The sequence below is a fragment of the Lepidothrix coronata genome, unplaced genomic scaffold (assembly GCF_001604755.1).
Source record: "Lepidothrix coronata isolate B3197 unplaced genomic scaffold, Lepidothrix_coronata-1.0 Scaffold16, whole genome shotgun sequence".
In the NCBI taxonomy this organism is placed as follows: domain Eukaryota; kingdom Metazoa; phylum Chordata; class Aves; order Passeriformes; family Pipridae; genus Lepidothrix; species Lepidothrix coronata.
In genome coordinates, this window is record NW_016690196.1 from 5,126,232 (window position 1) to 5,153,289 (window position 27,058).

Sequence of the window (27,058 nt, forward strand, 5' to 3'; positions counted from 1 at the left end):
CTCGGGCTTGCTGCCACTGGCATCTCTTTTACACCGTTAGTGCATTACTAAAGAAACTTGGTATGTGTGGCTGAGTGTGAAGAAACTGGCAGAGGTCAGGGTTTCCTTTCATAAGTTCTGCTGTCACTGGTTTGCAGTCTCACATGGTTCAGTACAACCTGTAAGTTTGTATCAGTTTTAACTAAAGATTCTTTGCTTCTGAAGAGTTTACAGACCCTTATTTCAAGGTTATAATACGGCACTTCTCTGTAAAGGTCCTTGTTTAAAATAATTTGGAAATTATAGTTCAGTAGGAATAGATTTGGGAAGTTCATGGCCAAATCAGTGAGACAGGAAGCAAAACATTAGCTGTCTTCAGTTCTTTTAATTTTAAAGAGGAGGCAGCCCAGACCTTGGAAAAATTTAGTAAATATTAAGCAAATATCATACAAACGCATCAGCCCATCTCTTTCACCCTAAAAAGGTCAGGAACTTTTATCCAAGCAAGAGTGGGGTTTTTTTGTTTATCTCTAGAACTTTTCTGTGAATTTGTTAATTTAAGTAATCTTTTAATATGTTTGATCTGCTGGTAATGCAATGCATCTTTATGCATTTTTAATTGGCAGCACTGAGAAGTTATGGAGCAACCTCTATGCTGTTTTCAAGTCCCCACAGAACACTGTAAATTTAGGAACTTCCACAATCTATCTCTTATTCTTCTGTCATCCGCAAGAAATTTGGAAAGTATGAGATGCCACAAGAATTGTAATTGTCTTTTTATTGAAGTCTGAGAAACAGATACAGCCCTAGCTATGGGACTGGTTTGCCTTATTTCTGTCTTTCTTTCCCTGAATTCCTCAAGGGTATAACCAAGGGGCCGTTTGATCCATTCTGTTTGGAACAGTTTGTGACTGGCTGGCTGTTGTCCTCAGGGAAATATTTCCCTGTGTTTGTAACTTGAAAAAAATTCCTATATTATTTTTCAATAGTTAACCCACCTAACAGCAGATATAGAATACTCTGTGCTTTGCACATAAAGCATAACTTTAAATCTTACCTGTCAACATGAAGTTAGCAGACAGAGGGATAAGCTGGAAACAAATGAGACTTGGAAGAAAAAGTCTATAAATGGATGTTTATAGCATTCTTTTTTAGCTGCATTATTTCTGAGTTTTAAGAGTTTGTAGTTTCTAAACTAGCCTGGGTTTTTTCTGCCTCACTTTTCAGCTTCCTTGTATTAGCTTTGTAAGTAATTTACCTCTAATTTTGTTGCAGTGTTGTTCCACTGTCATCTTTTTTGAAGATACAAAGCTACTCAGGAAAATGTCACTTTTTGTCACAGAAAAATGCTCTCACTTTTTGTCTGTAAAGCTGAATGAATCCTTTTGAAGAGAAAGCGTTGAGCAATACATGTCTCCTTATTGCTTGTCTTTAATATGTCTTCAGTTATAGTTGTTTATATGATTGACTTGTTTAACATTTGGTAATATTGCCCTTGAGGGAACTTGTAGTAATTACTGTCATTATTGCTGAAGTTTGTCTATTGATTGGCCTACAAAATAAAATTTGGAACTTTGGATCTTTTATGGGAATTATGCTGATATAATATATGATAAAGTAGGATACAACAAAGGTCATTTCCTGAAGTAATGACACAGGTGTAATTGCTGTCTGTAGTTGTGGATGCTGACTTTTCTCACACATCTGCATTTTAGGCTCAGCAGCTGTTATCTGCTTGCATAGAAAAAGTAGATGTTTCTAGCACAGAGGGATATGACTTGTTCATCACGCAACTGAAGGATGGTTTAAAAAATACCTCACATGAAACAGCAGCAAATCATAAAGTTGCAAAGGTAAGAAATTGTCTCTGTACTGTCTAAATGGATTCCCAAGTCTAATCTGTGTGTCTACCATTATTGAAACATACAAAATGTTTGATTTAGTGTGGTGGATTTTGTTTGAAGACAGTAGAATATATTATGTTTCTTAGTTCCTCTGTATGAAGCTTCACTTGTTAGGAGAACAAACAAGGTTAGTTTCTTGCAGATAAAGTCAACTAATAAACCCAACTGAGCTTAAAATCTGAAATTACTGACTTTCCTTGCATTATGTATGTGTTGGTTTTGTCTATCTGTCGCTGTATTACTTCTTGATATCATGGGAGCATGGAAGACATGCTTTTGGTTTTGGTTTTGACACTTCTGTGATCTGTTTGTTGTTTAGATGTTACAGTTTTAAAACTCAAAACACTTCTTTTCTTAATTTAGTGGGCAACGGTTACGTTCCACCTTCCTCATCATGTTTTGAAGTCTGTCGCCAGTGCCATTGTAAATGAACTCAAGAAGATAAATCAAAATATTGCTGCCTTACCTGTAGCATCCTCTGTGATGGATAGGTTATCTTACCTCTTACCCAGCGCACGACCAGAACTTGGTGTGGGACCTGGTCGATCTGTGGACAGGTATATTAAGACAAAATAAGTGATTACTTTGACCCCTTATTTGTATCAGAATAAGCTCTTAGATGACTTTATTTGCCAAAGGAATTAGTCATGTTCTGTATTGTGTTGCTCTTATGCATACAGTTAATTAACTGTTTAATGCACAATGTGCCATACATATTACTAAACTTAGAGAAGCCTTTATGGATGCCACAAGACTATTTGGGTTTCAACTTTATTGCCAGGCAAATTGAATTCACTTCACTCTTAAATCCAACATATACTTTCAGAAAGGTAACAATTGCAGCCTTAAATACAGCTTTGCAGAGCATATATATGCTACTTCAGAACCTGCTAGTCACCTGCTAAGTGTTTGGAGTCAGAGAAAACTTTACCTGAAATTGTTGCTTCATCTCTTTCTAATCCAAGTTATAATGTATAAACAAGCAAGGAACCCATTATTTTAACCTTCATAAGCTAAGACTAATTAGAATAGTGATAAATCTTCTAAATCTATAAATTAATTCCTTCTTGAAAGTTTCTATGCAAATATTATTTTGCAAGCACATTATCATTTCTTACAACTCAAACAATTTACTGAAATTGATTTCATCTCTTACTTCCCCTTCCCAAGCCTCCAGGTCTACCTGTACCTTGCCATATTGTATTTTGATTAGAGCTCTCCAAGATCTGTCTCTTAAGGTGGTATAATGTCAAGTTAAGACAGCCCTTATGTGGGTGTTGCTAGAATAGATTACTTCCTTGGCAGGAATATACCCATTCTCTTATAAAACAGCAAAAATGTTCTTAAACTGAGGGGCAGAAACATGAAATGAGGCACCTATCTGTCTAACTGCACTAGTTTTTGGAATGACACTGGAGAACAAAATTCTGTGAAGGGAAGAGAAAAACTGATACTGATTTCTTATGTACTCTTGCAGACGAGGGACATACACTGAGTGAAGGTGGAAAAGAGAGGAACTTCTTTGCTCTGTAGCTGTTGAGTTGTAGAGGGGTTCATGTTTTGTGACTTAGTTTGCAATTTTTAAGTATTATAGTATGTGGTGAATGAGGAGTGTTGGGGAGGTTTGTACTGTGTATTCAATTAAGCCTAAAGCCTAAAATATCACTTTAGAGTGTTTTTAAATGTGCATATTCGTATCTGTTCAACTAATACACCCAAATTTTTGCAGTAGTTGTCATGTTAAAAAAAACCCAGTTCTCTAGTTCTGTTGGGCTAGATTCTCCATCTGCCTTAGATGCAGCGTGGCTTTGGGTATCTAATGTTATTCTGCAGTTAGACCAAATAGGCTACCTGGAATCTTATTTTATTAATCTTGCTTTTAAAGCCTGGAGATTGCTGTATTGCTTTTGGTCTTTTTCTGGGATTGTACTTTGGGTGCTCAAGTGAGGGAAGTTTGTAACTTTTCAGTAATGGTTAATTATATTTTGAAATATAAGTTGTAGTTAATTATCTCTGGTATTTCTAACAGTTACTAAAACATTGAAAGTATCTCATAAACTAAATTAATTTCATAAATTAAAAAAGTTTAATTTTTTATTTTTAAGTGTCAGTTTTGGATAACGTAGAATTTTTCACCTTTCTAGGTCTTTGATGTATAGTGAAGCTAACAGACGGGAGACATTCACTTCATGGCCTCACGTGGGTTATCGGTGGGCGCAGCCAGATCCTATGGCTCAAGCTGGGTTCTATCACCAGGTAAAAGGTTCAGTTGTTCTTAGTATTTGTTCCTGAGGTGAAGGTCTGAGGGGGCAGGGGAAAAAAGGTGTGGGTTCTTTGCTGGGTTTTTTTTTGATGGATTCCTTCAGTGATGCATAAACCATAAAAACTTTGTCATCCAGTGCTTTTTGCTTTTTAAGCTTCAGAGTTTTTTAATGCCTTGAGATTTCTTCTCTTTTTTGTACAGATCACAGAAAACATTGTTCTGAATTTCAGCATATAAAACATCTCTAAATATCAGATTGATCTGAGTTAAACAACAATTATAGATATGAAGTTGGTTATGTCGAATCTCTTTCTCCTTGTTAGGTTGTTGAGTAAACATCCTTTTTATATTACAAGTAAAGCAGAAAAAGCAATAAACTTGACATTGGAGTTCTCTAACCATACTTTCTTAGTAGAACTTACACTGTATTATAACAAACAAAGGTCCTAGATCACATTAAATTGTTAGGCTTAGTGAATAAATACAACCTCAACACTTTATTCCACTACCTTTGCTTATTTCTGTTTTTCATTCTTTGAAATTATTTCTACTGTAAAAAAAATAATTATGGTATGGATTTAGATAATGACAGGTGGGCAGTGCCTATCATTTGACAGCAATATTGTCTGCCTCACGTCAACTACAAAGCCTGATAGGTGCAAGTGGATAAAGTTTTTGGAGGATTTCTTAAACTTGTACAGGAGGAGAAATGCAGGAAATTCATATATTGGAATTGCGTCTGCATATTCCCAAGCATGTCTTGAAACGAGATCATGAGAATGCTAAATGTTAGGAGATTGGAAATTTCCATTGTTTTTCCTCAGTTATTTCTGCTAGTAACAACTGTTCTTTGCATAGGAGTAATAGAGAATACTTTTATGTCCTAGGAGATTGGAAGGAGTATTTTTTAACCTGTATTTATCCAAGCATGCAGAGGTACACTTATTCTGCTGCAGTTCTAACTTTTGAACCTTGTGAACTTTTTCCAAACTAAAAAAAGTCAGTTCTGTTCTATGTTGGTGGGTTTTATGCAGTTACTTGCATGGATGTTGGCTCTGAATCCCTTCTATAGTAATGTAGTGTATCCTTTTTTATTTAATGTGAAATACTGCCACTTGATAGTACATAATTTTGGCCTTTTATATGTTTGATGTGGTGCTTTACTATGTCACTAGCAGAAAAGACTTGATCACTCAGTTAAAGTGTTCCATAGTACATAGATATATAAATTTCAAGTGTTTCTTCTTCTTTTCATAGCCTGCTTCATCAGGAGATGACAGAGCCATGTGCTTTACCTGTAGTGTGTGCTTGGTGTGCTGGGAACCTACAGATGAACCTTGGTAAGTTTAATGATGTTTGAAGTAGACGTAATTTTGTGCTGAAGAGGTTGGAAATCCTTGAAGGACAAAAATCAACATTATCTCGATGGGATTTCTGGTGAGTTTAGGGCATGTCATTGACAAGAATGGGTTTCCAAAATGATACCATGGAACAAATCACAAAATGGTTTGCAGTAGTAGGTCAAATTTCTGTATAATACTAAACCCAAAAAATGGTAGTTGGTTTCATTTCTTAATATTGATTTACTCTTTGATTTCAAATTGTTCCATGAAACAATTTGCAGGGATCTAAACTCAATCTTCTATATGATTGTGACTAGATCACGTCTCTTTTCAAGTCCATAAACTCCAATGGCCTTACAGTGCATATTTGCCTTTTATGTAAAGTTGCAACATCCACTACTAGTTTCCCAAATCATAAAATTGTGCGTAGTGACAGAAATGCAGGAATTTATATTGATTGAAGAGTTCTTAACATAATTTTTGTCTTGATTATTTAGTAATTTATAATTGTTACTTGAACACATCAGATTCCTGACCTTTTGGAAACCTTTCCTTTATAGTATTGTCTTCAAAGTCTTTGTCTACTCCTTTCCCTTGTGACATAACATTTACAGACATTTTGTAATTGTGTAATTGTTCTTTCATGTCTCTGCTTTAGTTGTATATTGAAATTAGGGCTTTCTTCGTGCTTCTTCGTCAGTGTGTCATTCAGGACTGTTTTCAGTTTTCATTTTTGTAACTGTGAATGTAGAACTAAAGGTAAAACATTGCTTCTAAAGTTACTTGTGATATCTTGCTCATAAAATTGGAATTCTAATGTACGTTCTGTAGAATTTAATCTGTGCTTTACTTCATGAGGACGTGATAGGCTCCTGCCTATAGAATAATTGTGTTTGTTTAATGGACTACTTATATTAATAGCACTGTGTGTAGATTCATCCATTTGAATATGAATGTGCATTGAGTGATCAAAGGCTTTAATACAGTCTGCCCTTGAGAATCAGCAGGGAAAGCTGTGTTAGTAGCTTCAGAACTCTCTTGCATGGTTGACTGCAATACAGTTCAAACAGTTCATTTTCAACTTTACTTCTAGGGCTGAGCTTGTATGTGATGTGTGTATTTTTCACAGCAAGAAATCAATATTTGCTCTCTTTGTTTTTAATGTGAAAAGGTCTGAACATGAGAGACATTCCCCAAACTGCCCATTTGTCAAGGGTGAGCACACTCAGAATGTACCTCTTTCAGTCACACTGGCAACAAGTCCAGCACAATTTCCCTGCACAGATGGCACTGACAGAATAGCCTGCTTTGGATCTGGAAGTTGCCCTCATTTTCTAGCTGCTGCGACAAAACGAGGAAAGATCTGCATATGGGATGTTTCCAAACTTATGAAGGTATGCAATATAAACAATCAGTTTTTATTAATTATTTACTGATTAAACATGTCTCGATTCAAATCAGTTACCTCTTCTGTTTTCTGTTGTTTCTCAGGTCCACTTAAAATTTGAAATCAATGCATATGATCCAGCTATTGTGCAGCAACTTATGTTATCAGGAGAACAGAGCTCAGGGGTTGACTCAAGGAGACCAACACTAGCATGGTTAGAAGATTCATCTAGCTGCTCAGATATACCAAAATTAGAAGGAGACAGGTATGCCAATCTACAAAATTAGAAATACAAAATGCTGCTGTGTAAGTGGTAAATACCATTTAGTTGTTATGCTTCGTGAAACAAAAGATTGGTAAACTTTTTTTTCATGGACATAATATTTTTAGTCACTATATGTCTGTACACAATTCAACATTTGAAAAACAGTAGTCTAAATTTCTATTTTTAAAGCCAGTTTCCTGCTATTCCAGTTTGTATACTCCTCTAGCAGAGACATTGCAGATCTCATTGCTGCCCTGTGCTAGTGTTTCAGAGGCAGGTTGAAAAGAGAAAGGAATATAAGTTTTGGATCAGTTTTTGGATTTTTATTTTAGTTATGAATTATCCATTTCAGACTTTGAAAGTAAAGGCTACTCATGGACTTCTGAAACACACTTTCCTCTGATTGCTTTTCCGTAATTTCTGCTTATGTCATTCTGAAAACAAGTTATGTGGATGTGCTAGGAATTTATACTTCATTGTGTACCTTTAATACATATGCACATAGTCTATAAACAATTAGACAGTGCTGTTCCAAGCTTTTGGATAAGCTAGAGAGTATGCCAGTCCTCAGAAAGAGTCACATGAGAAAAAATAGTATTCTTTCATTTATGCTTCTTGCAGTCTCTTACTGGGAACTCCTTTCTCATATTGCCAAAACTCAAACAAAAGAGTGAATAATTGTTGAAAAGTTCAGGATGGAAGGTATTTGGGGAAGTCTTGCTATTTTTCTGAATGTTTCTTCTTGAACTTTAGTATTACAGAAGTTAACAGTGCTTCTTCATGCACAGGAAAGTAAATCTTTGAGTTTAAGCTTGGTGAGATATCTACAGTACTGCAGAGAAAATATGAAGCTCTTCTGAAGAGAGTGTGTAGAAACATGGGCAACATCAGCACGTGGGGCCTAACAGCTGCCTGGACTTCTGCTGTAGCTTTAGGGCTGTGAACTGCTTAAGAATTAAAGAATTAAACCGATTTTTAAGAGCTGGATGAATGAAGGATAGTGCAATCATACTGCTCAGAACTAAGACATTTTACTTCAAAGTATTGAATTCTCTCTGTCATGTTGTGAAGTTGATCAGGTTTGGACCAAAAAAGATCTGTTTCTTGGATGTGAGGATGAAGCATCCAGTTTGTTGAAATTTGAGAATCTGACTTGGTACTGTGAGTAGTTATACCTGAAGCTGCAAAGGCATTACTGTTCTTCCTGTGTGTAAGGAGCCTCTAATAGGAAATAATTTCTTATATTGGAAAAGCCAGATGCATAAATTATTAATATATTCTTAGAATTACTAAATGGCCTTTTTCTCTTCAAGAGGTTTCTTGAACAGAATCCGCTTTTATCAAAAAAATGATTAATCTGGTAGTATTTTTAGAAGCAGTACACTGGCTTTCATTTTAATTGCATTTATGTCTGAATTGTAGGAAATATAATAGTAGAATGAGGCAAACAGAAAGCTGGTCTACTGTTTTGATAATGGAGGAAAAAAGTCTTTATGTTTTTAGTGTCTGTGATGAACTGATCAGTGGTTCTACAGTGCCAACTAAAAGGAATGTCCAGTTATAATAAACATTGCTTTTTTACAATTTTTAAAAATAAATTAAATATAACCATGCAGTTACTGTATACATGGTGTCATTCATGCATTTTTTTTTTTTTTTCAGTGATGACCTACTGGAGGATTCCGACAGTGAAGAGCATTCCAGATCAGAATCTGTGACAGGTAGGTTATATCTGACCTATGTAATAGTTTAGAGGTCAAAGGGGAAATTGTTCTTCTCAGGCTTTTAAAAAAGGTTTGTCAAAACCAACGATATTGAATTCACTATATTAGAAAAAAGGAAAAGGATTTACTTTGAAAGCAATGCTAGTATTTAAGTCACTGTTTGTGTGGTGGAGAGATTACATACAGGAGGAAAGAAAAACCCTACTTTGTTGGTTAATAAATGTCTTATTTGACAACAATCATTGCTTATCTTGCTGTCAATAAAGCACACAAATCGAGATAAAAGAACTTGCTTAGAACAGGAACAAATTACAGCTGTACAAAACCCTTTAAATTCAGGGGATTGCCAGAAAGAGTTCCTATATCTTGATTGTTTCCGTGGGGGTATGCACTTCAATAAAGTATTTCTCTTCCTGAATAAGTATTTCATATGGAAACAGAACAGTGCTGTGCTTGGTGTTCTTGTGTCATTTTCTTAGAGGTTTAATCAGAAATTTTGATGGGGGGGAGGATTGCATGTTTATTTCCCATAATCCAGTTTAAGTCTTTGAGTAAGGATGATCAAGTGGGGAAAAAAAAGAGCGTGAGATGTAAAGATTTTTTTTTTTCAACAAACAGCAATATGTGCAATATTATTCCTTTTTTTTTTTAAGCATACGTATTATGTTCAACATTTTTGCTTTAAAGGGCATACATCACAAAAAGAAACTATGGAAGTCAGCCTTGATATAACAGCTCTCAGCATTCTTCAGCAACCTGAAAAACTTCAGTGGGAAATCGTTGCAAATGTTCTGGAAGACACGGTTAAGGATCTAGAAGAACTTGGAGCAAATCCCTGTTTGGCCAACTGTAAGAGTGAAAAGATGAAGGAAAAACATCTAGAACAACACAACATTCCCTTTCCTTGTTTATTAGCTGGAGGTCTATTAACATACAAATCACCTGCTACCTCTCCTGTTAGCAGTAACTCTCAGAGATCACTGGATGGTTTAAGTAGGACTCGAGGTGAGAGTGTCTCGGAACAGGGATCAACTGACAATGAATCCTGCACTAATTCAGAACTGAATTCCCCTCTAGTAAGGAGGACTTTGCCTGTATTGTTGCTATACAGCATTAAGGAATCTGATGAAAAAGCAGGAAAACTCTTTTCACAGATGAACAATATTATGAGTAAAAGTATACATGATGATGGTTTCACAGTTCCACAGATCATTGAAATGGAGCTGGACAGTCAGGAACAATTGCTGTTACAGGATCCCCCTGTGACTTACATTCAGCAGTTTGCAGATGCTGCAGCCAACCTAACATCTCCGGACTCGGACAAGTGGAGCTCCATGGTTCCCAAGCCTGGGACTTTGGTTCAGTGCCTGCGTCTGCCAAAGTTTGCAGAGGAGGAGAACCTGTGTGTAGATTCAATCACACCTTGTGCAGATGGAGTTCATCTGTTAGTAGGACTGCGGACTTGTCCTGTCGAATCTCTGAGTGCAATAAATCAAGTAGAGGCCTTGAATAATTTAAATAAATTAAACTCGGCACTATGTAATAGAAGGAAGGGGGAACTAGAATCAAGTCTCGCTGTAGTGAATGGCACGAGTATTGATGTAATCCAGCACGAGTCACCAGCAGATGTACCAACTCCTTTAATAATTCAGCCTGAACAGAGAAGTGTTAGTGGTGGATACCTAGTGCTTTATAAGATGAATTATGCCACTAGAGTAGTTACTCTAGAGGAGGAACCAGTAAAAATCCAGCATATCAAAGACCCCCAAGACACAATTACCTCAATGATTTTGCTCCCACCAGACATATTGGATAATCGAGAGGACGACTGTGAGGAACCTGTAGAGGAAATACAATTAACTTCTAAAAATGGCAGTGGGAGAGAAAGAAGATCTGAGATCTCTACTCTTGGACACCTGGTAATAACTACTCAGGGAGGATATGTAAAAATATTAGATCTTTCGAACTTTGAAATTCTAGCCAAAGTGGAGCCACCTAAAAAAGAGGGCACTGAGGAACCAGATATGTTTGTCTCTGTGATATACTGTTCGGGCACAGACAGATTATGTGCATGCACCAAAGGTAAGACTATTCTTTAATTTTTTTTTTAATTATTGATTTTACTGTATTTGGATTATATTATAGAATTTAGAACCAAAATTTCAGAACAGTAATAGGCAAATTTTTATTGAATTTACATAGAGTTTAATTCTGGTCTAGGAAGCATAGACTTGAGTTAATTCCTCACCTTAAATGTAGATTTTCATCTCTGGAATGGCAAGAATTCTTGCATGTATCCAATGTATTGGTAAATTTGGCCTTGTAGAAGCACAGATTTTCTTAAGTCCAAAACAAATAAAAGTAGTTCTTGTAACTAATTATTTCTGTGCTAAAGAAATCACATTTCTGAAAGATGTCTCCTGTCTGTAATTTATGATATTCAAGAGGATAGAGAAGATAATGCTTTTATACTTTATTCCAGTGGTCATTTGTATCTTCATTCAGGTAGCATGCTGCTGGTTCTGCTTCAGCTTTTTGCAGTTGGGATTGTACTTTCTTAAGTGTGAGAGCCAGATTATCCATGCAGGATTATTAAATCTTTTTTTTCAAATGAACACAAGACATTTTGGGGAAGGAGGTGCAGGTAGGAGGGGAGTGTAACTCAAGTTCAGGCAACAAATAGAAGTCCCTAAACCACCACAGAACTCCCACTTCCCTTGTGTCACATTGGATCAGAGGAAACGGCTCTACCTGTCATCCGAGTTCCTCCACACACCAGTGTTTTATTTAGTTCTCCTGCAGTTGAATGTGGCTCTGGTGGAAATGCTTAGGCTCTCAGAGGGGCTAAAATGATGGGATGATTCATACATTGCAGATTAATTCCCACCAATATCATGTTGAACTTTCTACTAGAAGAATTTAAATCGATACCTTTCCTTCTTTGGAAATGACACTGATGACACAGTCATCCTATGAGTAGTTGTTAAATCAAATTTACCTGTTATTTCCAACAGATAAAGTCAAGCTTAGTGTAAAAATCTCAGTTTTGTTAAGGGCTCCATGTTTATCACTTACCTACCAAGAGTTTTAGAAGTGGAGATTTTAGATTTGCTTATCAAATATGAATGAAAATATTGTATGTTAGCAACTAGTATTTATGTTTGCAGATTCCCAATGGTAACATTCATATTTACTAAATTGTTCTCTTTTCATAACTACTTTTGAAGAAATGTCTGTTAAACCGTTTCAGCTGTATTTAGTAGTGCACGCTTCTTCCTGGTTAAAATGGAACTGAAAGGTTAATTGCCTTTGAGAACTGTTATTATATCATATCCATGTCATAATGTTTTTACCTATACTTAGCTGATCAAACTGCAATCTCATTACAAAGAACTTCAAACCTTGCTAAGGTGTTTTTTTTATCTACAGCATTGTATTACTATTAATTTCTGTCTTGCATAAAATCTGTTTTTTCTTTCTTGATAAAAGTTAAAGGGCTTATTGTTACTGTGCATTGTACTTTCCCATCAGGTGTTATTGTGTATGGTAATTACGTTCTTGTAGCATTTGCTATAATCTGAACCTGTTCTGGGACATGGAGTGTAAGATAACAGGTCTGTTGAGTTGGAAGCATTTATTCTGTGTGTGTTGGAGTATTTGTCTCTGCCTGGACAACCACCATCTCTGTTACTGAGTGGAGGATACTTCATCTTCCTCATAACAGACAAGCACATCGTTCTACTTTTTCAGTAAATCTCTCTGAGTACTATAATATCCATCTAGCAATTTATAAATAGCTTTGTTGGGACTTCTTTTGATCTTGCTGCCTTGTAGATGACTGAGATTTGGGTTTTTTTTCTTCTGTAGTCCAATATGCTACAAAGTATTCCTCAGCCCACAAGTTTTCTATTTTGAATATAGTACTTTGATTACTTAAAAAAAAATCCATTGATTATTCTTATCTCTCATTTACACCCATTGCACCTTTAGTTGGAACTTCCATCTTCTGCTCTGCAATCATATTAAAATGGACTTTGGAATTTGTTATTTTTATTGTATAAATGTCTTTACAAGCTTTCAATTTCTAGTCCTTATTTAAAATTTCAGTCACTTTTTCCGGTGTAATTTTTCTCACTTTTGAGAAATTAAGTCCCAAAGCCATCATAAATATTTAGGGATCAATGTCCATTAGAAGTCTGGATTTCAGGCTCTGGTGCTAGGTATGTTTGAACCCTCGGAGTCAAAACATTTATGCTAAAATGTGAAGCTTTGTAAAGAATGACTTGGATCTGAAATGTTTATAAATAACTGTAAGGCATAAAATTCAGGAACACTAAAAGAAAAAGCAAATCAAGAACCTCAACTGTTAATATAACTTTTTAAATTCTGCATCCTGTTGTACATTTGAATACTTTCTTATACAGAACAGGTTTTGCATAATTTTTGTTGTCTTGAATCGTAATCACCCTTTAAACTTTCTGCCGTGAGTGCGTAAAATTTCTTGCTTAGCTGCTAGGTGGATGAAGATGGTTTTTTTTATTATTGATATTTTTTCTCAAATGCAGTTTTCCTAGGCTTCTTCCAAAATTCTTCCAAAATCACTTTGAGTTTTTAATCCACTAGGTTTATTACCGCATATAAGGTAGTGCCTGCAGTCTGACAGCATTAGGAGGATATGTATTGAAAGCAGAATAACAGTATTCATTGATGTATTCAATCCTTCTAGAAAGAAGCTTGTAGTGCAAAGACATAAGTGAAAATGCTAAGTAGAAGTTTTGGAACATACACACGTTGGAAATGCTTGGATGTTGTTGGAAAACTATTCAGGAATATAAGCTGAGCAGTATATTCTTTCCTGTTTACTTGTTCGAATGGTGAGGGCAGGGAAAGAGGTACTTTAATACCTGAAAGTTTTGGATGCAGAAAAACCTTTCTTTTTTTCTGCTTCTCCTGCTACATCATAAAATTTTTCCATAGCTGTCTTTTAGATATGACTAAAAAGGAAGCTCTGTGTGAATGGGTGTTTAGATTTGGAGTGGTTTAATGTAGAGGTGTTTTAGACCACCCAAATCTTCGTTCGCAAAGCCTAGCCATGATGATGTTTTAGACCTGCATTTGATGTCATCCATCCTTGTGAGTCCCACTTCAAATTGTTACCTCTCAGTGTCAGCTTCAGGTACTTAGCTGTTTCTGCAGGGATTACCTGGAGTTGACATCTGGGAAGAAGTGTGCAAGTATATTCTTGGTTCCAGTTCTGTTAAACAAACATGGTGGACTTTATTCTCTTTGTGTTTTGCTTTCTTCTCTTCTCTTCCCCTTGGTCAAGGTAGACTATAGTTAATATTCCTCTTAGTAGTACTTTGTGTGCTATCGTATGGGGGTTTAAATGTTTTGTGTTATTAATATAAGACGGCTTATTTTATGCTTTTGTAATATTCAAAATGATAAGTACAAAATAAGTAATTTCTTCATTAACTATGCAGTAAGTATTGTTTTTGAATAGGGTTACAGCTGTCGGGTGGTCTTTTGATGATATTTAAAGCCTATTATCTGGTGCTTAAGAGGAGCAGATATAGTTTCTTGTGGATGCATAAATTTCCAGAGCTAGAGTTGTCACTGTCTTTCTAATATCTCAGGTTTCATCTTAACTTTTTTTTTTAGTTAGAGTCCTACTAAAAATTACTTAAGAAGATGTTCCACAGCATATGTTCTACTTTTTTCCTTTGTTGAATTTGTTTTGGATTGCTTCCTTACTTTAGCTGCTTAGCTGTGTTTATCATTCAGACAATTTTGTTGACCTTTGCTTTGCAATACAGAATTAGGTAAAAAAATGGACATATCTGAAATTGTGCCTATTTTAGTTCAGTATAAAGATGCAAATCTCTGCTTGTGTTTTGTTTCGGCAGCTTTGAAATTTGTCCATGTTTGTGTTTCTGGGAGTATTTTTAAAAGGTCATAAAGATGTGTCAATTTTCTGTCTTTCATTGCTCTTGATGTTCTCCCTTGTGAAGTGTCTGAAGCTCTCTGAAGAAATATTGAATAGGAAGCTGTGGTGGTATTTCAAACAAATGCTATAAAAAGTGGAAATGTTCATGGTGTTCTGGTGAAGAAAGTACTTTCTGCACATACTGTCTGATTTGAGCAGGTGTTAAAATCTATACCATCTCTTTGAGTGCTTGAACTCTTTCTAGTGAGTGAAGCATTGCTGGATTGTGCTCAGCTGACATTTTAAAATGTGTTACATTATAACATTTTAACGGTGTTAAATTATAACAAGAGTTTTTCTCCTCACTCCCCTTTGTTGGAAAAAGTTTTTTCAGGCTGGAGTTTGGTAGGTCAAAAGTGAGTTGTCTGTGCTGATACTTCTTATGGCAAGCCTGCCAGAACTGAATGGCATTTTGATACCTTTAAGAATTGATTCCTCCAAATCTTGTACCTTTCATTTATAGCAGATTGCTTGCTCTTGAATTGTAAGTAGTGTACTAATTACACTCCGTAGCTTTTTTCTGATTTAGTTTGGATATCTTATTTGTGTCTTCCCTGTCATTAGGCTTTGTCAGCCTTGTCTACTGTGTATTTGAAGTTTAAGAATCAATTTAGTATTTTCAATTTTCTACCTTCTTAGGCAATGGAGTCTAATAGGACTGGAGAGAGGTCAAGTTTTTACATATCAAAATTAGTGTTGGAAGTGATGCTGAAAGATCATCTTCAAGTCAGGATCAGTTACGCTTGCCCATTCAGCAGAAGAGTAGTGATCACCCTGGTTTTGAGCATCTTCAGCATGGAGATTTAACAGCCTAGTCGTGAAATTTCTTCTACTGCATGCTGTCCTTGATGATGATTTTTCCCCTAGTGTTTAGCCTATATCATCTTTGCTCATTGGAGTCATACTGATTGTATATTCATTAGGAACATGGCAAAGAGATTTCTTCAAAAAAGAAGGGGAAGACAGAGTTTATTTAGATGCTGTTCTTTTGGAATCATTTATTTGCTCCAGCTGAGTATCTCCAATCCTTTTAAACTTTCCTTAGGAACTTTAAAAGAAAAGAAAAAAATCCCCAACCCTTACTTACCCCTCCCAAAAGACCTGCTCAAGTCAGTCCACATGTTTCTTGATGAGGTAGCCAAAACCAGGCACAGTAATCCTACAGATGTCTTTGAACAGAAGAATTCCTTAAGCAGCTCTGCAGTCTGTATGTACCATGTGCATGTGTACATAATGAAATGTTTGCACTTTGGAGCAGGAAATTGAACGAGGTTTATCTTCTGACTCACAAGAGCCTCTTTTGCAGAACTGCTGGCTAGCTGATTTTTCTTCATCCCATAATAGCTCTTTTAGTTATTTCTTGCTAGGCGTAGTAACTTTCACTTGTCCCTGTTCAGTTGCATTCTGTTTTTCCATAAGTTGGGATGAAATTTTATAGCTAAAATCTCCAAGAATAGTATAAATTGTGTTGGAGTGAGGTTTTGGGGTAACTCTCTTGATGACATTTTTCAGGCGTTCTGAACTTGCACATTTAGAACTAACCCGTCCTCTACAGCCCAGTGTCAAGAGAAGTGGGGGACTGTAAGTTGTCTAGTGCATAGTTTCCTGTGATATGGCTTTGTTTTCCAATTCCTTTTAACTGTTTGGATATTGTTTAACTATGTCCTTCAGTTGTGATTTGCTGATGATGATTGTGTCGTTCTTCCAGACTCCTTCCAGAGTGCAGGATGCATTCAGGATACTGAACATCTCACCAGATTGGCTTTGACTACGGTGGCCTAGTCTCTGACATGTGCTCTAGTTTGTGCCAGTGCTGCTTTCCTGGAACCAGTAACTGGTTTGCCAGAAGGAAGCTTGTAGTTTATTTGAATGGATTTATGATTCTTATGTTCTGTTTGTATTACCCACCAAGTTCTTGAGTCCATGCAAATTGCAGATTTTAAATACACTTCAGAATTAAATTACCAATGTTTTGATTTTGTTACCTGGTTTTTGAGGGAAATATTATGGTGCTGGTTTTCAACTTGTCTCCTTTGTGATAACTGAGTAAGTCAGTGTCAGCTTTGGGAGCTGGGATTTCTTTAGCCTGCAGAAGAGGAGGCTCAAAGAGGACCTTATTACCCTCTACAAGTACCTGAAAGGAGGGGAGGTTGTAGTCAGGTGGGGATTGGCCTCTTCTTCCAATTAACAAATGATAGAACAAGCGCACATGGCCTCAAGTTGCTCCTGGGGAGGTTTAGCTAGGATATTAGGAAAATTTCTTCAGAGAAGGGGTTATCAAGCATAGAAACACGCTGCCCAGGAAAGTGGTTGAGTCACCATCCCTGGAGGTATTTAAAAGACTGTAGATGTCATGCCTGGGGACATGGTTTAGTGGTAGACTTGGTAGTGCTGGGTTAATGGTTGCACTTAATGATCTTAGTGGTCTTTTCCAGCCCAAATGGTTCTATGACTTCTCTGTAAATGACAGAATTCATCTATGTGTATCTGTAGTGGTGAATAATGGGCAACCTCCTTGAATGATTTCAAAATTCCATCACTACATTGTGTCCATTGAAAAGTTTGGACTTGCTCTTTTGTCTGTTGACCTGGTCAGTGTTGGTAGTTCTAGGTTTGATAAAATAATTTGAAGAGCCACTTAGGAGAATTCAGAGAAATTAGTTGATTTTTCAGTTTTCAAATATCAAACTTTAAAAGGGAATTTATGTAACCTGTACAAATGAGGTAGTGTAGGCCTTTACTTCAATGATGGAATATTTCTCTTTGTAAACATATTTTGGATTATGGAAAGTGACATAATGGTTATGAATTTTGGTCTCTATTGAGGTTTCCTGTGTTAATTACCTTTTACAATGCCTCCCCCCAATGTCTTACCTTTAATGGAATTCACAACTGCACTATTTTTGAAGTTCTGGTTTGCATTTGCCCTGAAAAAAAATTGTAGTCATAAAGCAAAATGAGTATTCCTGTATAATCTTACTGGTTTCAGGTCCTGCATAGTTGCTGTCGTAATTGCATAGCAGTTCAACTGCAAGCCAGCCTTGTGAATTGAGTTTAGCTGTATGCCTGTCTAAACCTTCTTCTTTTGTTGTCTGTGATGATTTTAGGTGGAGAACTTCATTTCCTTCAGATTGGAGGGACCTGTGATGACATAGATGAAGCCGATATACTTGTAGATGGATCCCTTTCCAAAAGCATAGAACAGTCATCAGAAGGCACCAAACCCTTATCTAATCCTTCTAGTCCAGGCATTACAGGTAAATTTCACATGTGTAAATGTACCATGAGTAAAAAAACTTCTGTAATTTTTGGAAGTTGCATATTTTCAATTATTTAGTAGCATACTGCTTTATAATTTTTTTGCTGCCCGCAGTTGGAGTTCTCTAGTTGCTGTCACTGATTATGTACAAGCATAATATTTCAGCAGTTCCTGATTAAAAAACAAACAAAGAAAACAACAAACCCACTTTTAGGTAGTTGACTCTTTTTCTAATCTCTACATGTGATTTTAAGTGTGGCAGACAGTGAGAAATGGGTAGTTGTGCAGTGATTGAGCTTCCCACATAGTTTAAATAGGCTTGAGATCTTTATTCGGAATTAAAATCATGTCTTTATTATGTAAAGTTGCCTTAAAGTTTCATGCAGAAGCTGTACAGGTCTACTTAATAAAACTGTACAAGGCATGTATTTAACAGGTACTATTGCACACAGTGGAATTGATACTTTCTGTACATCAGGCAGTGTAGTTGCTGTAGATAAATTAAGCTTACAATGTGAACTCTTGGATTTTTGGTTTTAGTAGTTTGCCTGGGTTGAGCTCAAATTCTTCTGTCCTTTACATATTAGTTTCCTTCCTCAACAGGTTCTCCACCCTTGGACAGCAAGAAATAATTATTTTGAATTGTCCAAATTCTGTTTTTCCCCTAAACATCCTGTTTAGGTGTTCTCTTTACTGAGGTTCTCATATGCTGACCTGCAACAATCTGCTGGTTTTTGTAGTCTCCCAGCCCACTAAGGTTAAATAAGTAGTTGAGTGAGAGGGTTGTTCCTTTTGTAGGCAAGCAGAAGGGGAGAAATGTGAGGGACTCTTCCTGTCTGTCAGGGAGAACAGTGAGTTTGCAGGTTATGGGAGCTCCTGTGTGGGCCTCTCAATCTTTTCTCAGCGCTCATCAAAGATGCTTTAGTGTAGATCAGTTGCTACTAAAACTTAACGACAAATCTAATTTTACTGGTTTAGCCTGAGGAAGATTTGAGTCATGCTGAGGTTTTTAAAGGGTGTATATACATATATATTCTTGTTTTGAGTTTATAAAGGGAATTGTTTATGAGAGACCTGTAAAACTATTATTATTTTGATTTTGTTTTAACCTGCGGTTGTTGTAGAGAAATAAAGCATAATTGTTTTAGTTGGATTGGAGTTTGGAAGTTTTGGTCATGTCTTTTGGGACAGAAATAGGGATACACTGGGAATAGATTACCTAGAATATAAAATACAAAAATTAAACAATATAAAGCATGAGGCTAAACCAGTGATACAATGGAAATAAACCATTCACGTAGCTATGGCTGTTTCAGAGAAATTATGTTAATTTTGCGTGTACATGTGTGTGATGGGGGGTGTCTTTGCCTGCAGCTGCAGAGGACAAAAAAAGGTGGGAGAGGACTGACTGGCAGTACAGGGACCATTTTGGATCATGGCATCTTTGTTGTCAGCAGGCTACTTGCTGTCTTTCTCCCAAAACCTCTGCTTGCTGTCAGCCTTCTAACAATTTTAGTTGTGTTATGCTGTGTTTGTGTAATCCCAATTTAATTCTGCAAGAGTCGATCAAAAGAGGGAAGGAAAAGATGCTTTTTGTCATAAGATTTCTTATAAGCAGAATTACAGCAGTTGCTTTGAGGACTGAATTTCTCCAGTTCCTCCCCTTTTTCACCAAAGAAGCCACTCCTGAAGTTTGAAAATCTCTAGGAAATAAACTGTTGTATGTATGTGAGCAAAAAAGGTCTGTGACTTTCTTCTGCACCCTTCTTTTGCTAATGGTGAATAAAGCAAAAAAGAGAATATAAATATCAAGGACATAGATGTGCTTCAATGGATGCATTCCCTGTACAGTAGCTTATTAGCAGATTTCAGTGACTTCCAATCAAGTGGTAACTTTGACTATCTTAATGAATCAAGTAGATGATCATTACTGTTTAAATTCTGCCAGTATTGTAAAGGGGATTTTTTTTCCCTTTTTTTTATCTCTTTCTCATCCAGCCTTCAGCATAGGCTTGAATATGGCTTATTGGAACAAGAAATTGATTTATTTATGCATAGATTTCAAAGTAGCTGTAGCTTTAGGTTGTCCACAAGCTGCAGGTCCTCCTTTAAATAGTCGTATAATTCAGACAGTGTAGTATTGCTTGATCTTGGTCTGTAATGCTTTCCAAAGAGTAATGATCAGATAAATTGAGAACTGTTCTGCTTGTGCCATCAAACTGAGCCACTAAAAACTGTGAGAGAAGCTTAATAGTCATAAGAAGCCAGTGCTAAAATGAGGGGACTTGGTGGGAATTGTGGAAACCAAATGGTGTTTGCAGAGCTCTTAGCCAAACTATCCAGGTTAAGGATACTAAAGTCAATAATACAGGATTCTCAGCATGTATGTGAATGATTGCCAGGACTGTGCCAGCATCTTCTGAGTCATTGTCTGTATGAATCATGAGGAGCCTTTGTCCTCAACATTTATAACATCAGTGTTAATTCCCTTTTAGCCTTAAATACTATACAGTAGAAAAAACCATTTTCTTCCACTTTTGTCCTAGCATGTTATTAAGCTAGGACACGGCTCAACAGAGGTTTCTGGGTTTCTCTTTGAGGAAATGAACTGCAACAAGCAGAAGCTTTTGCCCATATGGTGTTCCTATATATTGTGGGCTTTGTTTGTGTGTTTATTTTTCTCTATTATTGGCATTCTAGAATGCATTTGTTAAATTTTATATTCTAACCTGAATTTACAACTTGGATGCATTTTAAATTGTATTGTTTTAGAAGGAATTAAGTTAATATTTCTGTTTTACTAATAGAAATATACTAAATTTAGATTACTATTTCCTTTTAAGGAGCAGAGGTTTTTGTGGTGAAATGACCTAAAATAATGCTTTTTTTTTGAAGTGAATTGAAAAAGAATATTGGTTTTCCTGACTAGTTTAAAACTTGTTTTCAAATTTGCTGTTAGAACCAGCTTGCCGTAACATTCTATTAGAATATAATAAAAGTATTATAATTTTTCAAAAGAAGTCAAGTATACTTGGCAACACGGGAAAGTTAAGTCCTTCATTTTTCAATTTTAGGGGTTGATACCACATGTATGTGGTTGCTCTGAATACTTTGAATTTGTATTTGTGTCTGTTGGAGAGGGAAGGAGAATGAAGCAGGAAAAATCCAGTCTAGTCAAAGATAGAATTGTTGTACAGTTTAAGCAATGATCTCACTTCTCATTGCAGTGTCATCCAGCTAATGAAGTTCACATTTGGCAGTTAAAATAATGAAGGTCTCTGCCCTATTATTGAAATTCAATTTTTAAAGCACTTCTAATTTCTTCAGCATTTTCCTGCCTCTTAGATTGCAATGACTGGGTGTCTCACCTGGAGCTCTACCTGGCTTGCTTTACAAGACAGTCTCTAGGTTCAGACTTCACTGGGAGGGTGGTATTTGTGTATTATTATCCCCCCAGCCAGGGTGGTGAAAGTAGTAGTCAGGTAGCAAACTTTCTCCTTTTGAAAAATATAATTTCTTTACAAGTAAGAGATTTTCTCCAAAATGTATTTTTAGGAGAAAATGTTCAAAATACAAGAAAATTTATATTGTGCATATCTTATTTTCCTTTGTTTGTTTTTTGTTGTTGTGGTGGTGGTGGCTTTTTTATTTTTTCTTGGGTTTTTTTGTTTGTTTGCTTTATGGTTTTGGGGGTTTTTGTTTGGCTGGGGTTTTTTTGTTTGTTTGGGGTTTGGGGGGGGGTGTTGGTCTTTGTCAGAAAATCTGATTATTTTTAGAGTTTCTTTTGATTTCTTTAGGTGTTTGGCTTCCTGGGATATTTCAGTTTTCAGTATGTCAATTAATATCCTTGTTTCCTCAGTGCAAGGCTTCAATATGAAGACAAGAGGGCAGTATAATTGTCTAGGCTCAGTGCATTACATTTAAGTGCATCACCTAAAGCATGTTTGTTTTTCACTTAACCCTCTTTTAAGCTAAATTGGGAACCTTTCACAACATTCTAGTAATTCACCATAAAACAAGTCTGTATAGATAAACAAGTACCAAAGTGATGTCTTAAACAGTGGTAAAAATGTCACAATTACGTAGTAATTCTGTATGTCTGTTTTCATGAAATATAAAACTTTTTTTTTACCTGAGTCAATAGAGATATTTAAAAAAAAATGTTTATTCAGCTTTACATCTTCAAAGTGTAGCTGGCTAATTACTTATGGCTGATTATTCTGGTTTAAATCCCAGACAGCATGCTCAGAGCTTTCAGTACTTAGAAAATTTATTCCAAATGAACTGCCTTCAAAGGATACTGGCTTCAAGGCTAGGGTTTTTTGGTTGCTTTGTTTGGGTGTTTTTATTTGTTTAGGGTGGTGCTTTTTTGTGTGTGTTTTTTATTATTATTATTTTTTAACTGAAAAACCTTCATATAACATGTAGTTATTTGTATCTGTAGCAGTTTGGATATATTTCAAACTGTTCATAGGATGTTCTTGGGGAAAAAAAAAAAAAGAAATCTGCCTAGTAATTACTGTATGTTCTGTAATTATTCAGGAGTTGATCTTTTGGTGGACCAGCCATTTTCCCTTGAAACGCTGACATCCCTGGTGGAACTGACCCGTTTTGAGACCTTGACACCACGGTTTTCAGCCACTGTCCCTCCCTGTTGGGTAGAAGTCCAGCAAGAGCAGCAGCAGAGGCGGCACCCTCAGCATCTGCACCAGCAGCACCACGGGGATGCAGCTCAGCATACTCGAACCTGGAAGCTACAGACAGACAGGTAAGGAGGGTAACAGCCCAGAAGGAATTGTGTGCGTTGCTCAACTAGTTTGTATAGCTGTACAGTCACAAATTTCATGCAATTTAATTGTTTTTAACTAGTGTGCAAGTTTAAGAACGTGTTATTTTAAAGATGATAATCCCTACTTGGTAGTTTGCATTACAGGTCTTTGAGATTGCCAGAGTTGTTTTAGTGGACCTTGAAACAAATTGAAACATCAGGTTTTGAATTGGGGTATTTTAGTTTGCTAAATGTGGCCATTTCATAGTGTAATTAGACAAGCACACTTGCCAGAGTTACAGATATTCTTGATATATTCTGTAAAAGTCTGATTCACCCTTCTTATGCGTATACATGTTCTTAATATATTTTTTTAATCAGAAAATGGTGCCAGTATGACTAATTAGTTGTCCTAAATGAAATGGTATTGTAATTTATTTTAAAATATGAAGATAGAATCTAGATTTATGTCTGTTCATGTGAAGTTAAATCTTTATATGTGAGACATTTACTTAAGCCACTACAGCGCCCTAGTTGTGCTACAATTTAGGTAGTATTTTCATTGAAATGAACTGCACCAGCATGATATATGTAGTAGTACTTAGTTTTTAACACACAGTGTGAGAACTTGGAATTCCTCTGAGATCCTAAATACAAGTACAGCAGTGTTGCAGTCTCCTTTGAAGAGTTGCTTAAAACCTACCGGAAGTAGCTTTGTGAAAAATGCATGGAGAAACAAAACATAGATAAAGTTTTATTCTGTGTTTTATGAAGGGATGTGCTTAAGACACTACAAAGATCTTTTAGGTCAGGCTGTTACACATCTGTTCCACTGATATGTAAGATTTGGAAAGGCCATACAGTGGAAACAATGAAATGACCAAAGGGAGCTAGAGATCATAGATGGGGCAGAAAAAGCATGTTGTGGAAACAAGTGATAGCTGGCATGTGATAATGAAGTATTCCAGGTGGGAAAACAGGTAATAGTTGCAGACATTGTCAGGGCTGACACCTAACAGGAGCTGAACTTGCTTTAATTAAATATTCATAAGCTGTGGTTAAAAACTTGCAGTGCATTATAGGTTTTAAAACCTTTGTTTATCTTGTGGTTTAGCTTTGTGTAAGTAAAATATTCTGTATGGAACAAGTGGAAAGGAGATGGTTCCTTGGAAAATAACTTCTAGTTAAAACAATTGATTATCCAAGTGTGGTCAGCAGCAGTTGAAAAGTAAAAGGCTACCAATATGAAGATACAGGGAAGCAAACAGTGAAGGTAATTGCTGTTAATTGGAAGGTGATAAGCGGAAAATTGGCTTATGAATATTGTTTCATTAAAGAAAAAGAACTATGCCTGCTGCCAAGTAAAGCAAGGTTGTAAAGAGGTAAAGTTAAAAGTTTTGGGTTAGTACTGAAAATCTTTGACAGCTACTAAATGACTCACGATGAAAATTATTAGAGTTCCTTTGTTCTTAGGGTAGAAGCTTAAGATTGAAAGCAATGTTAACTCTTAATTAAAAGTTATCTGGGAAGAAACTTTTTGATTTCTGGATTATTTTGTTGGTCGTTAATATGAGGTTCCTTTTATCTCCTCTTTGAGTGCCTCATACTGATACCTATCAAGATGTGGGATTACAGGGTTAGATGGATGAGTAATGCAATTTGATATGGTGATTCTTTTGTTTCTCAAACAGATAGAAATGTGTTTTAGGGAATGGCATTTAAGTAATGGCATTATATTATACTCCTGCTCTTTCAATCCTACTTTGTTTTTTATAAAAGACTGTGTAACAAAGAAAACAGAAAAGCAGACTGTGGTTTACCTTGTGAATTATCTAAATATCAGTACTGTCCCCTCAGTGGTATTCAACTGAAATGTTGAATGGGGCTAATTCTTTTAAAAGAGATACATGAATTCCTAATGTGCATGGATAAAACAGTGACGTCTGAGTTTCCTGGCTTTTTCTCAAATTTATGTAGGATGTATTTTATGTATTCATTTTATGGAGGCATATTTGAAAATATGTGAAAGAAGAAAGAGCTATGTACTGATGTTCTGTCCAGTGTTTAAACTCTGAAAGTGGCTCTGCAGCTCAAAGTTGAGTTGTAGTGGAAGAACAGATGATGAGACAGTTTTGAAAAGAAATGAATAAATGTGTTGGAAAATATTTTGTAGATGGGAGAATGGTGGTATATTGGCATTTAGAATACAGTATGGATTGTATGTTCTTCTTTAGGAAGATGCTATATATGTAGAAGGGTGTCAAAGGTGAGAAGAGTTCCTAAAAGACCTTGCATTAAATTGTCATAGAAAAGTGATACTTAGGGTGGATATACTAAAATATTGAGGAAAATAGTAAGGAGTAATTTTTTTTTTTTACTACTTTGAAACTTTGCACATGAATAAACAGGATGCACTTAGGGGAAATTGAAAAAAAACTTTAAAGGGTATTTTTTTAACTAATCACAGAATCAGATTGTGAAGTTTATTGCCACAGGTGTAAGATCTCTTTACTGTTGGATTAGTGGGAGATCTTCATGGAGGTTCATTATTCCATACATGCCTATTGAGCATCTGCTGCTCAGTTCTGTCAGAAATAGATTTCTGGAGCAGACATATAACAGTTGTAATTCACTATGCAACACACACTCCCAAAGATTACTGCAGACAAAGTGGTTTATTATTAATTTCTGGGTTTGTACTAGATCTTTAACTAAAATTGGATGAGCAGAATACTACGTAGTCTTTCAGAAGTCTGGCTCCTTTGAATGTCTCATTTAGTCCATGCTTTGCATGACATGAAAAACCACCCCCAAACCTCTCCCTGTTTTGCACTGGAGTATATATTCTCCAAGCCAGAGGAAAGGCACTAGTGATTCTAAGTATTTAGTGTTACAGTTGCTTACAGAGGTTTTAGGGTTTTTTTTCCCCAGAGCCATAGGATAAATTTCCATTTTATTTTGTTTACCTGTATTATTGTACAGTTAGCTGAAAATTCTTCACTGTTGCTTCTTAAATCATAACCACAAACTGCCTTCTGTCCATCTTTCCTCCCAAAATCACTGCTTTTCTGTGCTGCTTGCTCTGGAAAGCAACGTTACTTTTACCTGATATGTGCCTGAGGGAGATCTGACCTTCAGGGATATTACTGTAAAGAATTAAATACAGTTGCCCCATTCCTTAATCTCTTTTCAAATGGTTTTCTGTATAATACTCGATGTAGAGCATATTATTTGATTTAAAATACCTTTTTGTGATTTAGATGTTAGAAAGATATCTCAAAAATATTTATAGCAGCAAACTCAGTTTCTTAGTGTTCTCAGTTATACAACTGAATATGCACAGTCTATCAGTTACATTTAAAAAAATATTTATTGCTAAACTGAGAGGATCAGGAAGTTCAGTATTTTAAAAAATGTATACAAACAGAACAATTGACAGGTGGTTAGTTTTATTTTAATTACTCTGTGATTTGAACTACCTTTTGAACCTTGGTGTGTAAAACTATGGAATGGATTATTGAGGGGTACTTATTATCTCAAGTTTACACTTTCAGTGTAAACCAAACTTGTCTTGAAAACAAAACTGTGACTTACTAAAAGAAAGCTGTGCCCATTTTGCACAGCACAGGTTTCTGAGTGTGCATCTGGTAAGAAGTACTTTTCATCCTGTATGAATTATCAAATGTGTTCTAAAAATAATTTGAAACTAGTGTTTTGAGTCTCTGGATGTGGTTTTTGTACTATTGAACAGTGACATTGGCAAGTGTTAAACAACATCAAGGGCAGCTTAAAAGAGATTGCAAGGTAGGTACTTAGGATTGTGCTTTCATACACTTCACTGATTGGTAGTACACTTCACTTTTTTAATGTTGTGTTTGGAGGTTTTTTTTCATACTTTTTTTTCATGGAAACCATGGAAACTGGTATTTATAGTAGTATGAAAAGGATGCTGCAATGAAGGTAACAGGGAATCTTTACACTACTGATTTTACCTGAACATTGTTTCACCCTGTATTATTGATTGGCTTTTTAACATCATTTTCACAAAATTAATATGGTTAACTTGAAAACTTAAAAGACACTACTTCAGAAAGTAGTGCAAAGTACATTTTTCTTCTTGTTGAAGACACTCTGCATAGATGGAAAATGCACTGTGTGATGCTTCCTGTTTGGTCTGAAT

At 35.9% G+C, this 27,058-nt stretch overlaps 1 protein-coding gene across 1 annotated transcript in view; it reads left to right on the top strand.

Moving 5' to 3' along the window:
- The window catches only part of BIRC6 (baculoviral IAP repeat containing 6), a 171,501-nt gene that overhangs the window by 16,442 nt on the left and 128,001 nt on the right, over positions 1-27,058 (top strand). Inside the window, exons 3-12 of the mRNA XM_017806694.1 lie at positions 1,695-1,832; positions 2,247-2,440; positions 4,028-4,139; positions 5,404-5,486; positions 6,661-6,883; positions 6,981-7,141; positions 8,804-8,862; positions 9,553-10,947; positions 17,959-18,108; positions 22,653-22,878. Of these exons, the coding sequence (XP_017662183.1) occupies positions 1,695-1,832; positions 2,247-2,440; positions 4,028-4,139; positions 5,404-5,486; positions 6,661-6,883; positions 6,981-7,141; positions 8,804-8,862; positions 9,553-10,947; positions 17,959-18,108; positions 22,653-22,878 (2,741 nt within the window). The remainder of the gene's footprint in view (positions 1-1,694; positions 1,833-2,246; positions 2,441-4,027; positions 4,140-5,403; positions 5,487-6,660; positions 6,884-6,980; positions 7,142-8,803; positions 8,863-9,552; positions 10,948-17,958; positions 18,109-22,652; positions 22,879-27,058) is intronic.